This window comes from Drechmeria coniospora, chromosome 02 (assembly GCF_001625195.1).
Source record: "Drechmeria coniospora strain ARSEF 6962 chromosome 02, whole genome shotgun sequence".
Classification (NCBI taxonomy): domain Eukaryota; kingdom Fungi; phylum Ascomycota; class Sordariomycetes; order Hypocreales; family Ophiocordycipitaceae; genus Drechmeria; species Drechmeria coniospora.
The window spans coordinates 569,716-587,749 of record NC_054390.1 but is presented as its reverse complement, the minus strand read 5'-3'; the positions used below and the strand labels follow the sequence as shown (position 1 = coordinate 587,749).

Sequence of the window (18,034 nt, the reverse complement as noted above, 5' to 3'; positions counted from 1 at the left end):
AGTGCACAACAGCGTACACCTACAACAGCACACAATAGTACCTACTGTATACATCAGTACAACGGTGCACACCTACAACAGCACACAACAGTATACGGAGTACAGTACAACGGCATGCAACAGCACACAATAGTACCTGTACAACAGTGCACACTTACAACAGCACACAACAGTTTACAGCAGTATACAGTACATCATACAACAGTATACAACAGTGGACACCAACAACAGCACACAACAGCATACAGCAGTATACAACAGTGCACACCTACAACAGCACACACAGTGTACACCAACAACAGCACACAACAGCACGCAACAGTATACAACAGTATACAACATTGCACACCTACAACAGCACACAACAGTACACAACAGTATACAGCATAACAGTGTACAACAGTGTACACCAACAACAACACACAACAGTGCACAACAGCGTACACCTACAACAGCACACAACAGCACACAACAGTATACAACGGGAATATTTTGCAGCTGCCCGGGTGCCTCTGCGGCCGATGCAACGTCGTATTCGTCCAACAATCTATTCCGCCCGTACGCTTGTGTTTTTTCTTACGCCCCGCCGCGCGGCGGCGGATAGCTGGACGACCCCGACGGCAAGTACCTTTTCGCGCGCGCGCCCCGCCAATCGGTACCTCGAAAAGCCGCGCCACATGGCGGCGATGCAATTAATGCGATGCAATTAATGCGATGCAATTAATGCGATGCAATTACTGCGCCATCATACAGCATCTAGCGTCGTCATTTTCCCATCACAGCAGGCTTATCCCAAACACTTGTCAATCTAGCCTCCATCCTTTATCGTACTTCCCAGCTGTATGGCGGGCCTCCAAACAGAAGCCCGTATTTCAGGGAAAGAAAGAAAGGTTGGCTGAAGCGATCGTTAATGCAAGACAGTCTTGCGAGACAATGACCCTATTGCATTCTATCGTACCAAACGCCCGACTTGGGAGGCGCATGATTACAGTACAATCTTTTAGCATGTATGTAAATATAGTAGGGTCGTCCTATCCCTTTCGTTCGAGAGACAGGAGATCATGTCCATATCCCCAGCCTACTTCGTTTTCGTCCTTGAGATAATCATCAGTTCTAGCTGAACATTCATTCTCCATACTGCTAAAGCGCATTGCCACCTTTCCCCTCAACTTGCTTAGTTTTGCCTTTTTCCGATTCTCCTCGCTCTTTTTTTCGCCTCGTTGCCTTTTCCTGCGTCCTTGCTGCAATATTCCTCTCTAGTGTGTTATCGCCAACATGAGGGCTACAGTTGTCCTCGTCACATTGCTCGCCAAACTCGGACTGGCGCTGATGATACCAGACCAAAATATACAACCAAGATTGCATCCTAGAGCCAGAGGTTTAGCGTCCGCCGGTAAAGCGCTCAGTAAAGGCTTCAAAATGGTTCATGCTTTAGCTGTGGGAAGCTCTCCCGGTGTGAAGCAAGTCATGACGCAAAGTGATTGTTTTGGTTGGTGGGACTATATCAAGATTCAATGTGTAAACGATTGGCCCCAGTCGAAAAAAGACGAATGGAGGAAACAAAAGAAAGAAGAAAAAGAAAGGAAAGCCTGCGAAGCCCAAAACGAGGAAGAGGCACAGGAGTCCCTAGACAACTACCACAGAGAAGAGTTTTACAAAGACCTCAAGAACGGTAGATTTTCGATTTATCACAAAAGATGGAAAGATTGCAGCAAACCTAATCCCGATGCTACCGCCGAGGAGACTAGTCAAAGTAACTCGCAGGCCGACTCGACAATCGAAAACGACAAACCCCAGGAAACCGCTCAGGAAATTGGTCAACCAGAACATACTAAGCCTGCCGAGAGGACCTGTGCAGATAATAAATATGTAAGTTGCTCTCCAGCAAGTTGGATCTTGCCGGCGGGACGCTTATGGGAATCTCCTCTAGTATTATTACGAATGTAGAGACTGTCCCGTCTACACTAACCAATACTGGGACTTTGATGCAAACAAATGCATGACTCTACCGAATCCTCCCCGAAATGATTCTCCCAAAGACTCATGTTTGCAAATCTCGAAGAACGGTTTGGCAGTCAACAACAAAGATGTTTGCAATTACCAATCTTTTTGCGACATGAGCACATTAGTCCATTTCGACTATAGAGGCTTCTCGTGCAAGCCCGCGAATGGCATGTTGAATCCCTGCAAACCGGGGGAGATCTGGATGGAGAATGGAGGAGGGTCAAGCATTTGCCACATGCCACCTGCAGATGGATCGGGTCGCGAGTTGACTTTGGAGGGCATTCAGGAATCTCATTGTCCTAATCCCAGTCAGCAGCGGGTTGGTGGCCGTCGCCAAATGCGAGATCCAACTGCCGGAGTCGCCTTGTGCGACGAGACATTTGCTCCAAGCGGTAACCCGTGCCCAGAAGGCAAGGCGTGGGTGGTCAAAGGTGGTCACAATTATTGCCTCGTGGATCCTGGTCAGGGTAGAGTCACCTTTTTCACTTGATGTCGGTTCGCTTCCGGGGGAGACTGGGAACAAGAGATTTCTTTCAATGGATTCAATTTGGCACGAAAGGAGGCAAAAGAGGCTGCGCCTGTGCGGCCACTTTTATGCTCTCGATAATCGTGCGCTACACGATCACGTGATCCTAGTCTACCATTGGCCACTATATACATGCAACACACACTTGAGGTCTCTTGAATCAGACGACAGATCCTACGCTTGTGTGTCAAGTACGGCCGGCTTTCTGCAGGCAGCGCGTAACTATACAGGCAGCCGTTGTAGCAAACCTAACTCGAAGACGTCGTGTCGGCAGAACCCTACAGGCCCCTGCTTCCACGACGCCGTTGGTCCCAAGCACGAGCACAGGTGCGACGGCAGCGAGCACAACAGAACGGGTGACGTCGTTTGCTCTTCCATCTACCATCTTTAGGCATTATAGTTCTCTCCTATATACCATCTTTAAGAATTATAATTCTCTCCCATCTATTATCTCTAGGAATTATAGTTTTCTCCCATTTGCCATCTTGAAGAATTATAATTCTCTCCCGAAAAGTCCGCGACGCATAAGAGCTATACGACTGCCAATGTACATACAGTGTACAGCTCAATATAGCACTCCATATACAGCAGTACTAGGTAGGCAGTAGTAAGTATAGAACAGTGTACGACAGTATGAAACAGTACTACTGGCATACAACAGTGTACTTGCACCTGCAACAATAGATGACAGTATACACAGTGTACTCCTACAACAGCACACAATAGTACCTACTGTATACATCGGTATACAACAGTGCACACCTGCAACAGCACACAACAGTGTACACCAACAACAGCACACAACAGTATACAACAGTGTGCACCTACAACAGCACACAACAGTAAGTACAACACACAACAGTGTACAACAGTATACAACAGTATACACCTACAACAGCACACAACAGCACACAACAGCATACAACTGGACATGCAGTACCCCAAACGCAGCACTCCAAACGCAGCACATGTATACTGCACATGCAGCATACTTGCCACTGCGCATAGAGGATACGACTGCTAATATACATACAGTATACAGCTGCACATGCAGCATACTCGCCACTGCGCATACAGGATACGACTGCTAATATACATACAGTACACCTGCAGCATACTCGCCACTGCGTATACAGTATACGACTGCTAATATACATACAGTACACCTGCAGCATACTCGCCACTGCGCATACAGTATACGACTGCTCGTGTACATACAGTGTACATCGTCCACGTAATGCGTTCCCCGGCAGCAAGAGCGTCCATCGACGGCGCGGAAAGAGACGACCAGCTTCTGCCCCGTGCGCGTCGGTCGTGGCGTTGCGAGCTCGGCGGCAGAGACTTGGCTTCGGCAACTACTGCCACCATCGTGCCTACCGCACTTTGCTCAACTTTCACCGACATTCGTGTGTACCTGTACAAGCGAGCTCGGCCGCGGTACCGCGTGGGTACCTGGCAAGAGTACGACGAGAGACGAGATGCAAGTACCTGCGAGTACCCTCGCACCCCGCGCCGGGTGCTTTCCCGCCCACCTCGGCGCGGTTCCTCGAGTGCCTGTACATGCCTGTACAAAGTGCGCCTACGCGGCACCGCGAACCTGCCGTACCGCATCGGTCACTGCGCCGTTGGGGCCTGTCGAGGTACCGTACCGTGCCTGGCCTGACCGCAGACCGCAGACCGACGGCGCCAACGTCGTAGTTCGCAGCCAAGCTCCCTCCCTCTCCCCTCTCTCCCCTGGCGTCTCCCCCCACTCGCTCTACCTCTCCTCCTCCCTTGAACGACCAAGACGATCGACCCCAACGACCAACAAGTCAGGACAATGACCCGATTCGGCATCTATCGTGAGAAGACCAGAACGACACGCCGCCGCACAGCACCAGGCAAACGGCGAACGGCTCGCTCCGTCGACTACGATACCATCGACGCCTGAGCTGCTCGATACGCCCATCTCGCCCATTGCCGAAACCCCTCCTTCGACCGCCTCGACGCCTGCATTTCTCGCCAGTCCTCCCTCCCTCCTCGACGCCTGCATTTCTCGCCACTCCTCTCTCCCTCCTCGACGCCTGCATTTCTCGCCACTCCCCTCTCCCTCCTCGTCTCGAGCCTTGCCTCCCTCCCTTCGTCCATCGATCAACGTGCAGCAGATTCACGTCACACGGCCCCTCTCGCATCCGCCCAATCGGCACACCCGCTGCTTCCCCAAACGGCATATTTCTTTCGATTGGATCGATAGCCTCTGCTCGGCCTAATTACCTCGAAGCAGCTGGCAGGTGGTGGCAATAGCAGGCGTCGGCCGACGACCATCACTCTTCGCTCTTGACGTCAGCATCGTCGCAGGTATGTCGCCATCGTTCCCGGCTGCACCTGTCGACTCACCGACCCGGCATTCCATCTTTCTCTACTCCCCCTTCCCTCCCCCCAGCCGTCGTCGGCCACGCCGTGACCCGTGACCCGAAACCCCGTGACCGCTCGCTCACCGTCGCCCGCTCACCGACGGCTGCGGCGAGTGGGACTTGAGGATCAAGTTCACGATGGATTGATCTAATCGTCGATTCGGAGTCACCCGAGCGCCCCGCCACGCCCGACCCCGCCACAACCACAACGTCCCCCCCTTATCCTTCGTCTCCCTCCTGGCCAATCCCTCGGCCCCTTGACTCGAGCGAGCTCAACTCTACTTTCCCACGCTCGCAACGGCACGCCTGCACGCCTGGCCTGCACCGTCGCTGACAGCACCTAGCGCCTACCATGGCCCTCCTCCCGCGCGCGAGATTGCTCCCGACCCTCTGGAGGTGTCGTCCGAGCAGCCGCACGGCCCAGCTCCTCCCGGCCGGCCTCGTCGCCGCTCGCAGCTCCTCGTCCTCGACGCCCCCGACGAGCCTCCGCCGCCCGTCGCTCGCCCTCCCGTCGACGGCCCGGAGCGTCCCGGCGAGGCAAGCGTCGACCTCAACCTCGTCTGCCATGGCGGCCGATGCCAGCAACATGTACACGGCCTCGTTTGCCTTCTTCGAGGCCATCTGGGAGGCCGGCATCACCCACTGCTTCGTCAACCTCGGCTCCGACCACCCGAGCATCATCGAAGCCATGGTCAAGGGCCAGCGAGAGGCCCGCGCCAAGTTTCCGCGCATCATCACCTGCCCCAACGAGGTAACGCTCCGAAGAGCCGTCCGGCGCCGAGCGAACGGGCCGTGCGAGTAGCCTGCTGACGGCCCGGCTCCGGCCCGCAACAGATGGTTGCCATGTCCATGGCCGACGGCTACGCGAGGCTCACGGGCAAGCCCCAGTGCGTCATCGTCCACGTCGACGTCGGCACCCAGGGCCTCGGCGCCGCCGTCCACAACGCCTCGACCGGCCGCGCCCCCGTCTTCGTCTTCGCCGGCCTCTCGCCCTTCACCATCGACGGCGAGCTCCGCGGCAGCCGCACCGAGTTCATCCACTGGATCCAGGACGTTCCCGATCAGAAGCAGATCGTCTCCCAGTACTGCCGCTACGCCGCCGAGATCAAGACGGGCACCAACGTCAAGCAGATGGTCAACCGCGCCCTCCAGTTCGCCAAGTCGGATCCCCAGGGCCCCGTCTACCTCTGCGGCGCCCGCGAGGTCATGGAGGCCGACATCGAGCCCTACTCGCTCAAGCAGGCCGAGTGGGATCCTGTTCAGCTCGGCGGCCTCCCCCGTAACGCCGCCGACCGCATCGCCGACGCCCTCGCCGGCGCCAAGCGTCCCGTCCTCGTCACCGCCTACGGCGGCAGGAACCACAAGTTCCCCGGCGCCGTCGTCGAGCTCGCCGACACCGTCCGGGGCCTTCAGGTCGTCGACTGCGGCGGCAGCGACATGTGCTTCCCTGCCGACCACCCGGCCTGGCGGGGCCTGCGCTTCGGCGTCGATGACATCATCGAAAAGGCCGACGTCATCCTCGTCGTCGACTGCGACGTGCCCTGGATCCCGACGCGCTGCAAGCCGCGCCCCGACGCCAAGATCTTCCACGTCGACGTGGACCCTCTGAAGCAGCAGATGCCCCTCTTCTACATCGAGGCCGCCGCGAGGTACCGTGCCGACGCGCTGCTGTCGGTCGAGCAGATCCAGGCCTCCCTCCGCACCGGCGACGCGGCCGCCAAGCTCGCGGCCAACGACAACGCCGAGGGCGCCCGGAGGCGAGAGCGGGAATACGACGCGCTCAAGGCCGACATCGCCGAGCGCGCCAAGCCCCTCGACGACGGCAGCTTCGGCACCGGCTACCTGTCGAGGACGCTCAAGCGGCTCTGCCCCGAGGACACGCTGTGGGCCGTCGAGGCCGTCACCAACACGGGCTTCGCCCACGACAACATTCAGCCGACGCAGCCCGGCTCGTGGATCAACTGCGGCGGCGGCGGCCTCGGCTGGTCCGGCGGCGGCGCCCTCGGCATCAAGCTGGCCACGGACGCCGAGAACGACGGCGAGGGCAAGTTTGTCGTGCAGATTGTCGGCGACGGCACCTATCTCTTCACCGTCCCCGGCAGCGTCTATTGGATTTCGGGACGGTACAACATTCCCGTGCTGACCATTGTCCTCAACAACAAAGGTGAGAGAGGGGCCGTTTGTCGCGCGTCGTCACCATCGTCCCTGCTGACCGCCATGACAGGCTGGCACGCGCCCCGGCGCTCGCTGCTGCTCGTCCACCCCGACGGCCTGGGCTCCAAGGCGTCCAACGACGAGGCCAACATCTCGTTTGACCCGACGCCCGACTACTCCGGCATCGCCAAGGCGGCCGCCGACGGCCAGATCCACGCCGCTCGCGTCAAGGAGGCGTCGGAGCTGGAAGGCGTGCTGAGGGAGGCCATTGCCAAGGTCAAGGCCGGCCAAACGGCCGTCGTCGACGTCCAGGTCGTGCCCGGGTGCTAGCCGGCAAAGGCGGGTCGGAGCCGAGGGCGACGTGGTGGTGGTGGTGGTGGTGGTGGTGCGTGAGGAGGTCACGACGGCCGAAGGAGGGCGGACCTGTGCATTGCTCCCATTTTATAGCGAAATTACATTTCCACATCTGTTGACGGCAGAATCGGAGGCGTATGCGGATTAGTCCTCCTGCTGTTCCCGTTGCGGCTGTTGTTCTTGTTGTTCTTGTTGTCGTGCCGTCGGCTGCTGCTGCCCCTCGTGTCGATGCTGCTGCTGTTGCTGCTGCTGCTGCTCCTCCTCCACCCGCCGCCGCTGCTGCTGCTTCCTGTTCTTGGAGATGCCGGCGTCCTTCCTCGCTCGCTGCCGGTCGTTGTAGACGTCCTTTGCGGTGAAAAAGGCCGAGCCGCCGGCGGCGGTGCGGACAATCTCGGCGGCGTCGCGGGCCTTGAGGGCGTCGTAGTGCGACAGCTTGGCCATGAGCTCCTTCTGGGCCGGCGTTCTCCTGCGATGCATGGCGTGGGCGGCCGGTCCCTCGGAGGGTCCGTGGTTGTGCTCGGCGACGACGACGCGGTACTTCCAGCTAAAGTTGTGCTTCGCCGTGGCGGCGGCGACGATGCGAAAGGGGCAGTCGAGCTTGGTGCTCGAGGCCCGGCGCGCGCCCTTGCTCGACGACGGACGCTTCGGGCCGCGGTCGCAGTGGACCGAGTAGTAGGACGGCTGCTTCTTGCCGTTGAAGACGCGGTAGTTGGACGCCGACTTCTTGACGACGGCCGCGCCGTGGTCGCGGTAGAAGGCGTTGAGGCCGTCGAGCAGCGCGCTCATGGTCGGGTACTCGATCGACTCGGGCGGGTTGGGGATCTGGCGCGGCCCGAGAGCGTCCTGCCGCCGCCGGGCGTCCCGGTCGGCCTGCCTCTGCGCATCCTGCGCCTCTTCGAGGATCTGGAGGAGCGGCGCGGCGAGGCTCGGGTTGGCGTTGAGGTTGCGGACGAGGCTCGCCATGGCCGCCTGCTGCTGCTCGGTCGACGAGCCGTCGGGGGCGGATGCGGCCTGGGTCGAAGGCTGCCGTTGCATCGCCTCACCCTGGACGGCTTGGGCGAGCTGCTGGAGGAGCGGGTTCTGCTGCCCGTCGAGGTTCGTCTGCTGACGCGTCTGCTGCTCCCGCTGCTGCTCCTGCTGCCGTCGCTGATGGTTCTGCTGCAGCAGCTGCAGCAGGGATGTCGTCATGCAGGACGACGACTCGCCGGCGAGGCTCTGGAGTAGGGCTTCCATGATGTCGCGTGCGGCTGTCGACTGTCGATCTGACGGGATCCGTCGGTGTCGCTGCTGGGGTGAGGAGGTGAGGAGGGTATCGGTAGAGAGGCAAAGCAACTCGTCCCGTGGGTGGCGTGAAATACAGCATTGGGTGACGGAGTAATTACTCCGTGCCGATGGACTTGTACAGTGCAAGAGTTGTGTGAGTACGTACGGAGTACGGAGTACATTCATGGCGTATTACTTGTGCATGTACGGAGTACGGAGTACGGAGTAATACCGAGCACTTAAATGCACCTACGGAGTTAGTACGGAGTACAGTACTTGCGTATTGTATTTGTGCTTGTATATTATGTGCATGTACTCCGTACAGTAAGTACGGAACAGAGCAGAGACTGTGCAGTATTTGCACATGCACATACATGCCACTTACACAAGCATACACAAACGCTCTCACAACCGTATGCACAACCATATGCACAACCACATGCACAACCACATGCACAACCACATGCACAACACCATGCACAACACCATGCACAACACCATGCACAACACCATGCACAACACCATGCACAACAATATGCACAACACTATGCACAAATTCATGCACAAATCCATGCGCGCCCTGCCCTCTCCTCGCCTACCCTACAGAGTCCTGATATGAACATCAACTCATCCATATACTTGCAGTATTTTCATGTACAGATAGCAGCCTCTTATAATGATTTGAGCAAAGTACCAACATGCATGTGCCCGCACGCAAAGTAGTTTGTCCACGCGCACATGACACTCACAGTGTGTACTTGGTGCTGATATATTACAGCACGCACCGCTTCAAGACGCGGCTCGTGGCACCATCCACCCAGCGTCCTACACATTACAATCTATGGAATATAAATACATGCATGCATGTCGGTAGCAAGAGCAATCATACCATCGTAAACGGAAGAGCACGCCGTCATCTCAACATTGCATGCCCCGAGTTCACGCTGGGGATCCTAGCACCATCCCCCTGCTCTCGGCCGTGCAACGCCCTCATACCGACGGGCCAAGTCATCAAACTGAGAAACCTTCCCGTTCTTCTCAGCATGTTCTTTCTTCTTGCCTTGAGAGATTCACCCTGGGGACCCTAGCGGCATCCCCCTGCTCTCAGCCGTGCATCTCCCATGCCGATGGGCCGAGCCATCAAACTTACGAAGCGTTCCTGTTCTTCTTGGCATGTTCACTCTGCTGGTGTTGAATGTATGCGGTCAGCAAAACGGGGCAAGCAGATTCTGCTGCGTCGGCGACCCTCTGGCCCACCATGCGCAGGCCGAGCCTATCCGTCATGATGCTCCCGAACATGGCGTCCATGAGCTTCCTCCCGTCGGTGCCACGCTGAAGAGGGCAGCGTTAGCATGGATTCCGGCAACTAGCCTCGGTTAGCCATGGGAAAGCACGTACCGGCAACTAGATTTTACACGACTGTCAGCGATGCCAATGCCAATCAGGGGTAGCTAGCTTGTGGGGGAAACGTACGTTCGAGTTGTACTGCCTCATAAAGTCTTTGGAAGCCTGGCCCAGCTGTATAGGTATCAACCGCACGGCTACGGCGATATCAATCGGCGTCACCTCGAGGTCGTCCATGGCCTTCTCGAAAGCGCCGGGAATTTCGGTCAACGCCACTCCAAGGTCCTTCAGAGACCGTACAAAGGCATGGAAATGTTCCACGTCGGCAGCTTGACGCGCACCGCTCGCCACGGCCCCCGGAAGTTCGCTTATTCCGTCGACTAGATCGCCAGCAGAACTGACAAAGGCGGCGAGATTGTCGGCGCTCGCGGCAGAGTCTAGAGAGCGGACCACGGACCCCGGAATTTCGCGGATGCCGTGCACCAAGTCGACGGCGGACTTTCCAAAGGCGCGAAAGTTCTCCCCGCTAAACAGCTTCAGGCTGGACGAGCCGACCAAGCCGGGGACCTGGAGGAGGTTGCCGTGCGTCATGCCGCGCCAGATGTCGCCAAAGACGTTTCGCCGCTCGACCTGCCACTTTCTGTCCCCTGGCTACAAACGAGAATGAATATCAAAGTTCGCAATACGGTTCGGGGGGGAACGTACCGGGTGGTCGTTGGCCGCGTAACTAATGGCCGTCGCGGCGACGCCCAAGAGGCAACCGCCAAAATGTTCGGCCTTTTTGGGAATATTCCCAGGGCGGCGTTGACTTGATTTCGGACGGGGTTCCTCGTCCACCTCGTCGGCTTTCGGAGACACCTTGATGCCCTGGAATAAGCTGATGGACTTGGGCGCCCACAGAAAGTCGAGAAAGCCAAGCATCTTGTCGGACAAGGTATGGCTGCTCAGCTTCCAGTAGGGAACCAGCACCTCTCGCTTCTTCCCCTCGAGATGGTGGGTGCCAATCTCCATGGCGGCGATGACAAAGTCGACCTCCTGCGACTTGCTCCCCAGCACGAGCGTGTTGCCGCCGTTGACAAAGTTCTTGACGGCGCCGCGGATGGCCTTCGGCAAGCGTTCGTTTTCAATATCGACGACGGGGAAGTGAGCAAAGGAGATGCCTTCCTTGCTCAGCGACTTTTTGAAAAAGCCTCGAAGGCGATTGGTGTCCCGGATGTCAGCCTCGGACACGTCTCCGTCGCCGGCGTCGGCAAAGATTCCGACGTAGGGCATGTGCTCGTCGGTAAAGAGGACATTTCGCACCCCGTTTTGCTTGAGCACGTTGATGACGGCTTCCTTTCCGGCGTCGGCGGGAAGACCGGATCCAAAGATGACTCGATCGGGCGCGACGGCTCCGGCCGATTCACCCAGCGCCAAGGCGATGTGAAAGTCACGGAATCCGGCAAAGTCTCCGCGACGAGAGGCAAAGTCTATGGATAGGTTAGCCGGGACCCTAGGCGGCGGCATCATCGGCACGGTGGACGAGAGAAGTTGGTTACCCTTTTGAGAAAACGGGGCGGTCTCGATGAGGGAGTCCTTGATTGCGTTTGTCAAATTCTCCTTTCCTCGAGCCAGCTCCGCGGCCTTCTTCTGGCCGTCCTTGGTGGCCGACGACGCAGGCTTCCCGTCGCCCGGTTGGGATGCACTTCTCGCGTCGGAAATCGCCTTGAACGCGTTGTCCACCAGCTTATTGGCCAGCTCCGAGGCTTGTCGGCCGCTCGTCTGCGGCACTTCCTTGGCGCGCAAGCCCATGGCGTATATGTCGTTGGCGACTTCGCTGGCCAACTTTGTGAACTTCTCGGCGCTGCTTGCCGAGGCATCCTTGACGAGGGTGGAGAGGTCCGGAATGTCGACCTTGACGATCTGTCTGGCAATGTCGTTGTGCTTTTCCGTGAACTCGTGAGGCAGTCGATTGGCGAGCGTCGACAGCCGGGACAGATGGTCCGGCAAGACCTTTTCGACAAACTGGGCGCGCTGCCGAGCGGCCTCTTCGGACATGGCGGCGTCGGTGGGCACCTTTTGATGAAATTCATCGGCGATGGCGGCATACTGTCCGGCACGGTCGTCGGACGCTTTGGTGTTGAATATGCCTCGGCTGCTTATGCCTTCGGCGACGTACTTGGTCAAGGTGTCGCGATTAGCGGTCCAATCGGCCGACTTTGCGGCGACTGTGATGCCATCCTTGACGATGATGTCCGTCATCTTGCGGAACAAGACGGCGTATTTTCTATCGTTTTCATCCAGGGGATCTGCAGCATGGTCAACGAGCCGTCAGAGTAGGAGAAGGCACCACGACAGGAAAAGGCATCACGACAGGAAAAGGCATGACGAGAAGAAAAGGTATTCCAGGCGTAAGGATCATCATACCTCGGTTACGATAGGGCACCGGGTTGCGGGACTTGGCTTCAGGGGCCTCGTCGGACGTACCCGCGGCCGACTCCCGGTTCGCTGTCGGCAGGTGAGCGAGCGGCGACAAATTCTGGGGAGGGAGAGGGAAAGGTTCACATACCTTCATGATGATCTGCCGGATTTGGCACGCCGTCGTCGCCTCCTTTCTTGGCTCCCTCCATTGCTAGGTCCCACCCCTTGGGCCTCGTGATGGTGCGGTTGAGGCCTGGCGAGTCGGGAGTTAGCGGCATACGAGCGAGGGCGCGGGGGGATGAAGGAGATGGCTACCAAGAGCATTCTCCTGTCCAGGGAAGCTATGATTGGAACCCGACGGTTCTTGCTGGTCAGCCAACACGCCTGAGGGCGCGAGATTGTTCGACGTGTCCTTGACAGGCAACGGAGGATTTTCGAGGCAAGATCCGAGCCGAGGCAGGCATATCCAGACGGCCAGAATGAGCCTCATGGAGCAAGGTTGCATCTTTTCGAAAGCAATGAATGCTGCGTGGGATCCCGAGGCTCGAAACACGGTGGATGGATGAGACGTCCAAAGGACGGACAGCATCCGGCGACGACCATGGTTATATGCATGGCTCGCTTTTGAGCGGGTGAGCAGGCACGACTGCGCAGCTCGGGATCCAATGCAAGGCAGACGGCACGTCGCCGGCGTTGATGTCGTTTATGCAAAATCGAGGCTGTAAGTTTGTGGCAGATAACGATGGAGGACGTTTTGCAATGGCAAGTGTCACTGTTGGCCGGGCCGTTAGTCAGCAGCTCGAGCTTGCGTGCTCAGCCGAGCACGCCGGCGTGCGAATTAATGGCACGCACGGTATTACTCAGTAGGCCGGCCTGTAACATCGCGTCTCCAGCGGCTCAGCGAGGATCGACAGTGGCTCAGCCGATGGCCCAAACCGTAGCACCGCACGGAGTAGCTGCGAGCGCCGTTTGCTAGCTTGCTAGTCTGGACCGAGTACTTGGGACGTACCTTGCCGCCGCGGCCATGTACAGTACCGTCCGTACCACGCCGCTTCGGCACGCCAGCATGTACACGTACATGCAGCCACCACGGCCCGTACTCGCGCGGGACACGTGCAGTACCTAGCATCCATCAGAGCGTCATCACTTACAGTACGGATGCCAGCACATGCGTGCTGTGCACTTGTCCCCGCAGAGGCTAACGGGGACGTTCAGCGTGCATGTACTCTGCACAGTGCCGTTTGCTCGGTTGCTGTTGGCGCGCGTGCGGGTCAAGGCGCTTGGTGCAGCATCATCGAGCAAACTCCATCATTGCAGGGACAATCACAACGGCCAAAACGGACAGATGCTTGGCTAGGTACTGTAAAGCACCTTGGTAGGTGAGTAGGATGCACTTACAGTGCCAAGGTGCTCCGGGATAGGTACGTAGTGATGATAATTAGAACCTATATACATGAAGCCTCGGCCTGTAAGTTTAGTGGTTAGCTAATCACATGTGTGCCCATGTGCTTGCACAGTACAACTACTCCGTACTCCGTACTTTGGTGCATTTGCTACATACGGGTACTTGTTTGTACAGTAAAGTAAATGTGCTTGGTAGGGAGTGGTACTTGGGTGCAAGTACACTGTACAAGTACGAGTACACCTGCTTGTACGGAGCAGCGCACACGACCCAGTGAATATGAGACCTTGCTGCAAGTACTAGTACAACGGCATGTAGTCACTACTACAAATGCAAGTGGGTGTTGCAAGTACAGTAGTTGTACTGTAGTTGTACTCCGTACGGAGTAAGTACAATACTGTAGGACATGTACGGAGTACAGAGCACGTGGGGCAGTGCTTTCAAGGGTAAAACCACTTGCACATGTACGGAGAACAGCTACATGGATATGCGCTGAAATCACAGGCAAGTACTCCGTACCTGTACTCCTCACCTTGGTACTTGGTACTGTACCTAGGCAAGTACTTACTGTACTACTCCGTACCTACTCCGTACAGTAATTAGGTAAGATTCGATCAAAAGACCCTGCCCCGCACCACGTGCCAGTAAACGTCACGAAAGTGACCGAAGCAATACCTTTGCCGACCCGTCGCGGTACCCAGTTGGCAGTGTATTCCCGCCCATTTCTCAAGTACCGCGGCCGACGAGCGGTTGTACTGCGCATGTACCCGCTGTCGTGCCCACCGACACACGGCAGGGTCTTCATTCATCGTCTCTTCATTCCGTCACACATCCATCCATCTAGACGAGCCCGCACCTCCGTCTGTCCGTTTGCCCGCCCAATCTCTCGCTCGCTCGTCTCCTCCCATCCCCTCGTTTACGCTGATACGAGCCGCCATCGCCTCCGCCGTCCCGGGAAATCGGGCGACAAACGGATTGCACCGGCCGACGAGTCAGGGACGTGGGCCCGCGAGCTGCAAGTAATGAAGGGCTGGCTGCCTTGAGCCTCGATCCCCATCACCGACCGACTAATCGCATCACCTGGCCGTCATCAAGTCAGACAGCACGCACCGTGTGCACCTGCAGCACGGCACACCTTCAGGAACGCCTCCGCCGACGAGCACGATTCGTCCAGTGCCGTACGGCCCGCAGCTGCACCCGCGTCGGCAAATTTTGCCACCATCGCTGCCTCTCGCGCCCGATCCCATCCGATCCGATACCATCACGGACGAGCAAACGAGTCGTCGAGCAGGCCGGGGAGGATGAATGGGAGCAAACAGGGTCGTGATCCATTGCCTCTCGCGGTCCTGAAGAAAGCGAGGTGCGGCGTCCCGGTCGACGAGCCCATCACCTGATTCCGACGACGATGACGACGGAGCAACGGACGGACGAGCAGGCCGAGGCGCCGAGGCCGCCGTCGAAGGAACCGACGGGCACAGACGACGCGACGGCCGACGAGCACGACCTGTTCAAGCTCGCGCCCCTCGAGGCCCTCAAGCTGCTCAGCGCGAGCGTCGAGCTGCTCGTCCACCTGACGGGCGACATTCCGCCGACGCCGCCGCCGACGAAGCCGTCGAACCCGCAGATGAGCGACATGCAGGCGGAAAAGGAGAACATTGTGCGGTCGCGGTCGGAAAAGAACCTCGCGCGGCTACGGCAGCAGCACGAGCAGGAGCGGCAGGTGGTGCTGCCGAAGCGACGGCACGACGACGAAGATGATGCCCATGTCCACGGCGGCCATGGTCGGCACGACGACGACCGGCACGACGACGACCGGCACGACGACGACCGGCACGGCCAGCCAAACGCGAGACGCCAGAGTCGCAGCCAGAACGGCCATGTGCCCCCCGCCGCCGCCGCCGCCCATGCCGGGTGCCAGCAGGACGCCGAGCGAAAGGACAAGCAGGAGATTGACGGCGTCTACCTCCGGCAACGTTCCCCCGCGACGCCGACGGCCGCGGCCGAGATTGTGCCCGTGCCCGAGACGGCGGCCGAGACGGGGTCGGAGCGCCCGCAGCGCCCGCCCGAGCCGTACGTCATCGTCGGCGCCGACTCGCAGCCGCTCAACCTCCAGCACGGCGCCATCACGCGCAAGTTTTACAGCAAAAAGGAGCCGCCCATCACCATCAACCAGTACCTCCTGCGGCTGCACCAGTTCTGCCCCATGAGCACGGCCGTCTACCTCGCCACCTCGCTCTACATCCACCGGCTCGCCGTCGAGGAGCGCGCCATCCCCGTCACGAGACGCAACGCCCACCGGCTCGTCCTCGCCGGCCTCCGCGTCGCCATGAAGGCGCTCGAGGACCTCTCGTACCCGCACGCCAAGATTGCAAAGGTCGGCGGCGTCAGCGACGTCGAGCTCGCGCGGCTCGAGATCAGCTTCTGCTTCCTCGCCGGCTTCGAGCTCGTCGTCGGCGAGGAGCCGCTCTACCGGCACTGGGAGACGCTGCGCGACGGCATGGGCCAGAAGGTGCCCAAGATGATGGACGTGTCCAGCATGAGCATCCGACGCCGGCCGCGCGAGGTGCCGGCGACGGGGTAGGCGGCGCCGGGGCCACGCGACACCGACATGCCCATGTATGCTCAAGCACGCCGTCGGACGCATGGCATGGGGGTGAGGGGGGGTCTTTTCTTGTACTTTTGTACGCAGGTGTTTGCGTCATTGTTTCGATACCCGGTTTGTTTCGCCGCCGTCGACGCGGCCCCGAGAGAGAGGCAAGGCCACGCAGCGGCCGTTATTTAGTACTTGGACGGCGTAGGACGCTCACTATTTTTTTATATCCACCGAAGCGCATGCGTTTGGCCGATGAACCTGACTTTGCCAGCCGTGCGGCGGAGCTTCTGTTCCTCGGCGGAATCAACCGTTCCTCGGGGGAATGGGCAACGAGCGGAATGCCCAGAAACGTCCACCGTCGTAGCGACGTCCGAACCAACAGTTCCCCGGCGGAATCAACTTGGGCAACGAGCGGAATGCCCCAGAAACGCCCACCGTCGTAGCGACGTCCGTCGACGTGTTTTCGTCGACTTACACGTCAGGCGGCACATATGGCAGGGGAAACCCGCCGGCCTAGCCTCGTCGGACGCCATGGACCTCACGAGCCGCGTTCCGGTTTGAACAGGTAGTCCGAGGGCATCGTTCCGGCCATTCCGCCGCGTGGACTCGTCTCGACAATGGAAGCTCTGCGAGCACATGCAGTCGACGGCGTGCGGATGCGCAAAGCCTCCCACGTTTGCCTCCTGGGCCGACGGATATCCCTCTCGAGCATGCCACTCTTCGACCACCTGCTCGACTGGTGGGGGACTTTTTTATGCCGCCGAAACGTTGGTGCAACGCGTCAGGCGAATGGGGCGGGCAAGTCTCATGCAGCACCTTCATGGCATGCCGGCACGCTTCCGTCCTGCTTGGTCGGCCTCGTTGGCCTGCTCGGTCGGCCTCGTTGGCTTGCTCGGTCGGCCTCGTTGGCTTGCTCTGTCGACCTCGTTGGGATGCTTACCGCCTCGGAATCCCCGGAACGTCGAAGCGTGACTAACGGAAGAGGGAAGTTGGGTGGACGATGAGCAGCAGCACGGTCGACGTGCATGCACCCTGGACGTGCTTACACACATGCATCGACGTGCAACGCATTCATTGCGTGCGTGCCCACACGGTTCAAGGGCACGTTGTATGCAGTGCCATACGACAGGGCCTCGCCCCGTCCGGCCAAGTGAGCGATTCGCTCCCGACGCATCGCCGTTTGAGGAAGCCTGAAGCGGCGTATCAGCACCGAGCGCTGCAGGTGCAATTCGTCGCGTCCGATGCACGGTGGATGCATCTCAAACGGCTGATCGGACGCTCCATACGGTCGAAGCTGCCCCTGGCGGCTTGCCGACGACGGTGCCACCACACGGCTTCTTCAGCATCATGACGTGATTTCCTTTGACGCGACCCGCCGAATGGGAGCAAGCAAGTACTTTATGAATCGGTGGCCGATGGATGGATGCGCAGGAATGGCGAAAAGCTTGGGGTCATGGATGGTCTGATGAATGGAGTCGAGGTTTTTTCGTAGCAACAATCGTCGCCTGAGGCCGAGATCAGGGCTGCCTGCAATGGTGGTGCAGTGCAGCACGGAGCAAGTACACGGTACATGCACCATTGCTTTACTGGAGCGCTTTACA

At 58.6% G+C, this 18,034-nt stretch overlaps 5 protein-coding genes across 5 annotated transcripts; 3 read left to right on the top strand and 2 right to left on the bottom strand.

Moving 5' to 3' along the window:
- Positions 1-1,275: 1,275 nt before the first annotated feature.
- DCS_03420 (uncharacterized protein) lies at positions 1,276-2,494 on the top strand (the record flags this gene model as incomplete). Its single annotated transcript, XM_040800739.1, has 2 exons — positions 1,276-1,869; positions 1,931-2,494. 2 exons carry the CDS (start codon positions 1,276-1,278, stop codon positions 2,492-2,494), a joined length of 1,158 nt encoding a protein of 385 aa, XP_040655772.1.
- A 2,781-nt stretch (positions 2,495-5,275) lies between these two features.
- DCS_03419 (thiamine pyrophosphate enzyme) lies at positions 5,276-7,407 on the top strand (the record flags this gene model as incomplete). The annotated part of the gene is made up of 3 exons (XM_040800738.1): positions 5,276-5,674; positions 5,758-7,087; positions 7,148-7,407. The coding sequence occupies 3 exons, from the start codon at positions 5,276-5,278 to the stop codon at positions 7,405-7,407; spliced, it is 1,989 nt and encodes a 662-aa protein (XP_040655771.1).
- Positions 7,408-7,575: 168 nt separating this feature from the next.
- Positions 7,576-8,664, bottom strand: DCS_03418 (uncharacterized protein; the record flags this gene model as incomplete). The annotated part of the gene is made up of 1 exon (XM_040800737.1): positions 7,576-8,664. One exon carries the CDS (start codon positions 8,662-8,664, stop codon positions 7,576-7,578), a length of 1,089 nt encoding a protein of 362 aa, XP_040655770.1.
- A 1,176-nt stretch (positions 8,665-9,840) lies between these two features.
- DCS_03417 (uncharacterized protein) lies at positions 9,841-12,716 on the bottom strand (the record flags this gene model as incomplete). Its single annotated transcript, XM_040800736.1, has 6 exons — positions 9,841-10,026; positions 10,093-10,098; positions 10,168-10,689; positions 10,744-12,326; positions 12,445-12,525; positions 12,587-12,716. The coding sequence occupies 6 exons, from the start codon at positions 12,714-12,716 to the stop codon at positions 9,841-9,843; spliced, it is 2,508 nt and encodes an 835-aa protein (XP_040655769.1).
- Positions 12,717-15,245: 2,529 nt separating this feature from the next.
- On the top strand, positions 15,246-16,421 carry DCS_03416 (Cyclin PHO80-like protein; the record flags this gene model as incomplete). The annotated part of the gene is made up of 1 exon (XM_040800735.1): positions 15,246-16,421. One exon carries the CDS (start codon positions 15,246-15,248, stop codon positions 16,419-16,421), a length of 1,176 nt encoding a protein of 391 aa, XP_040655768.1.
- Between the last annotated feature and the right edge of the window lie 1,613 nt (positions 16,422-18,034).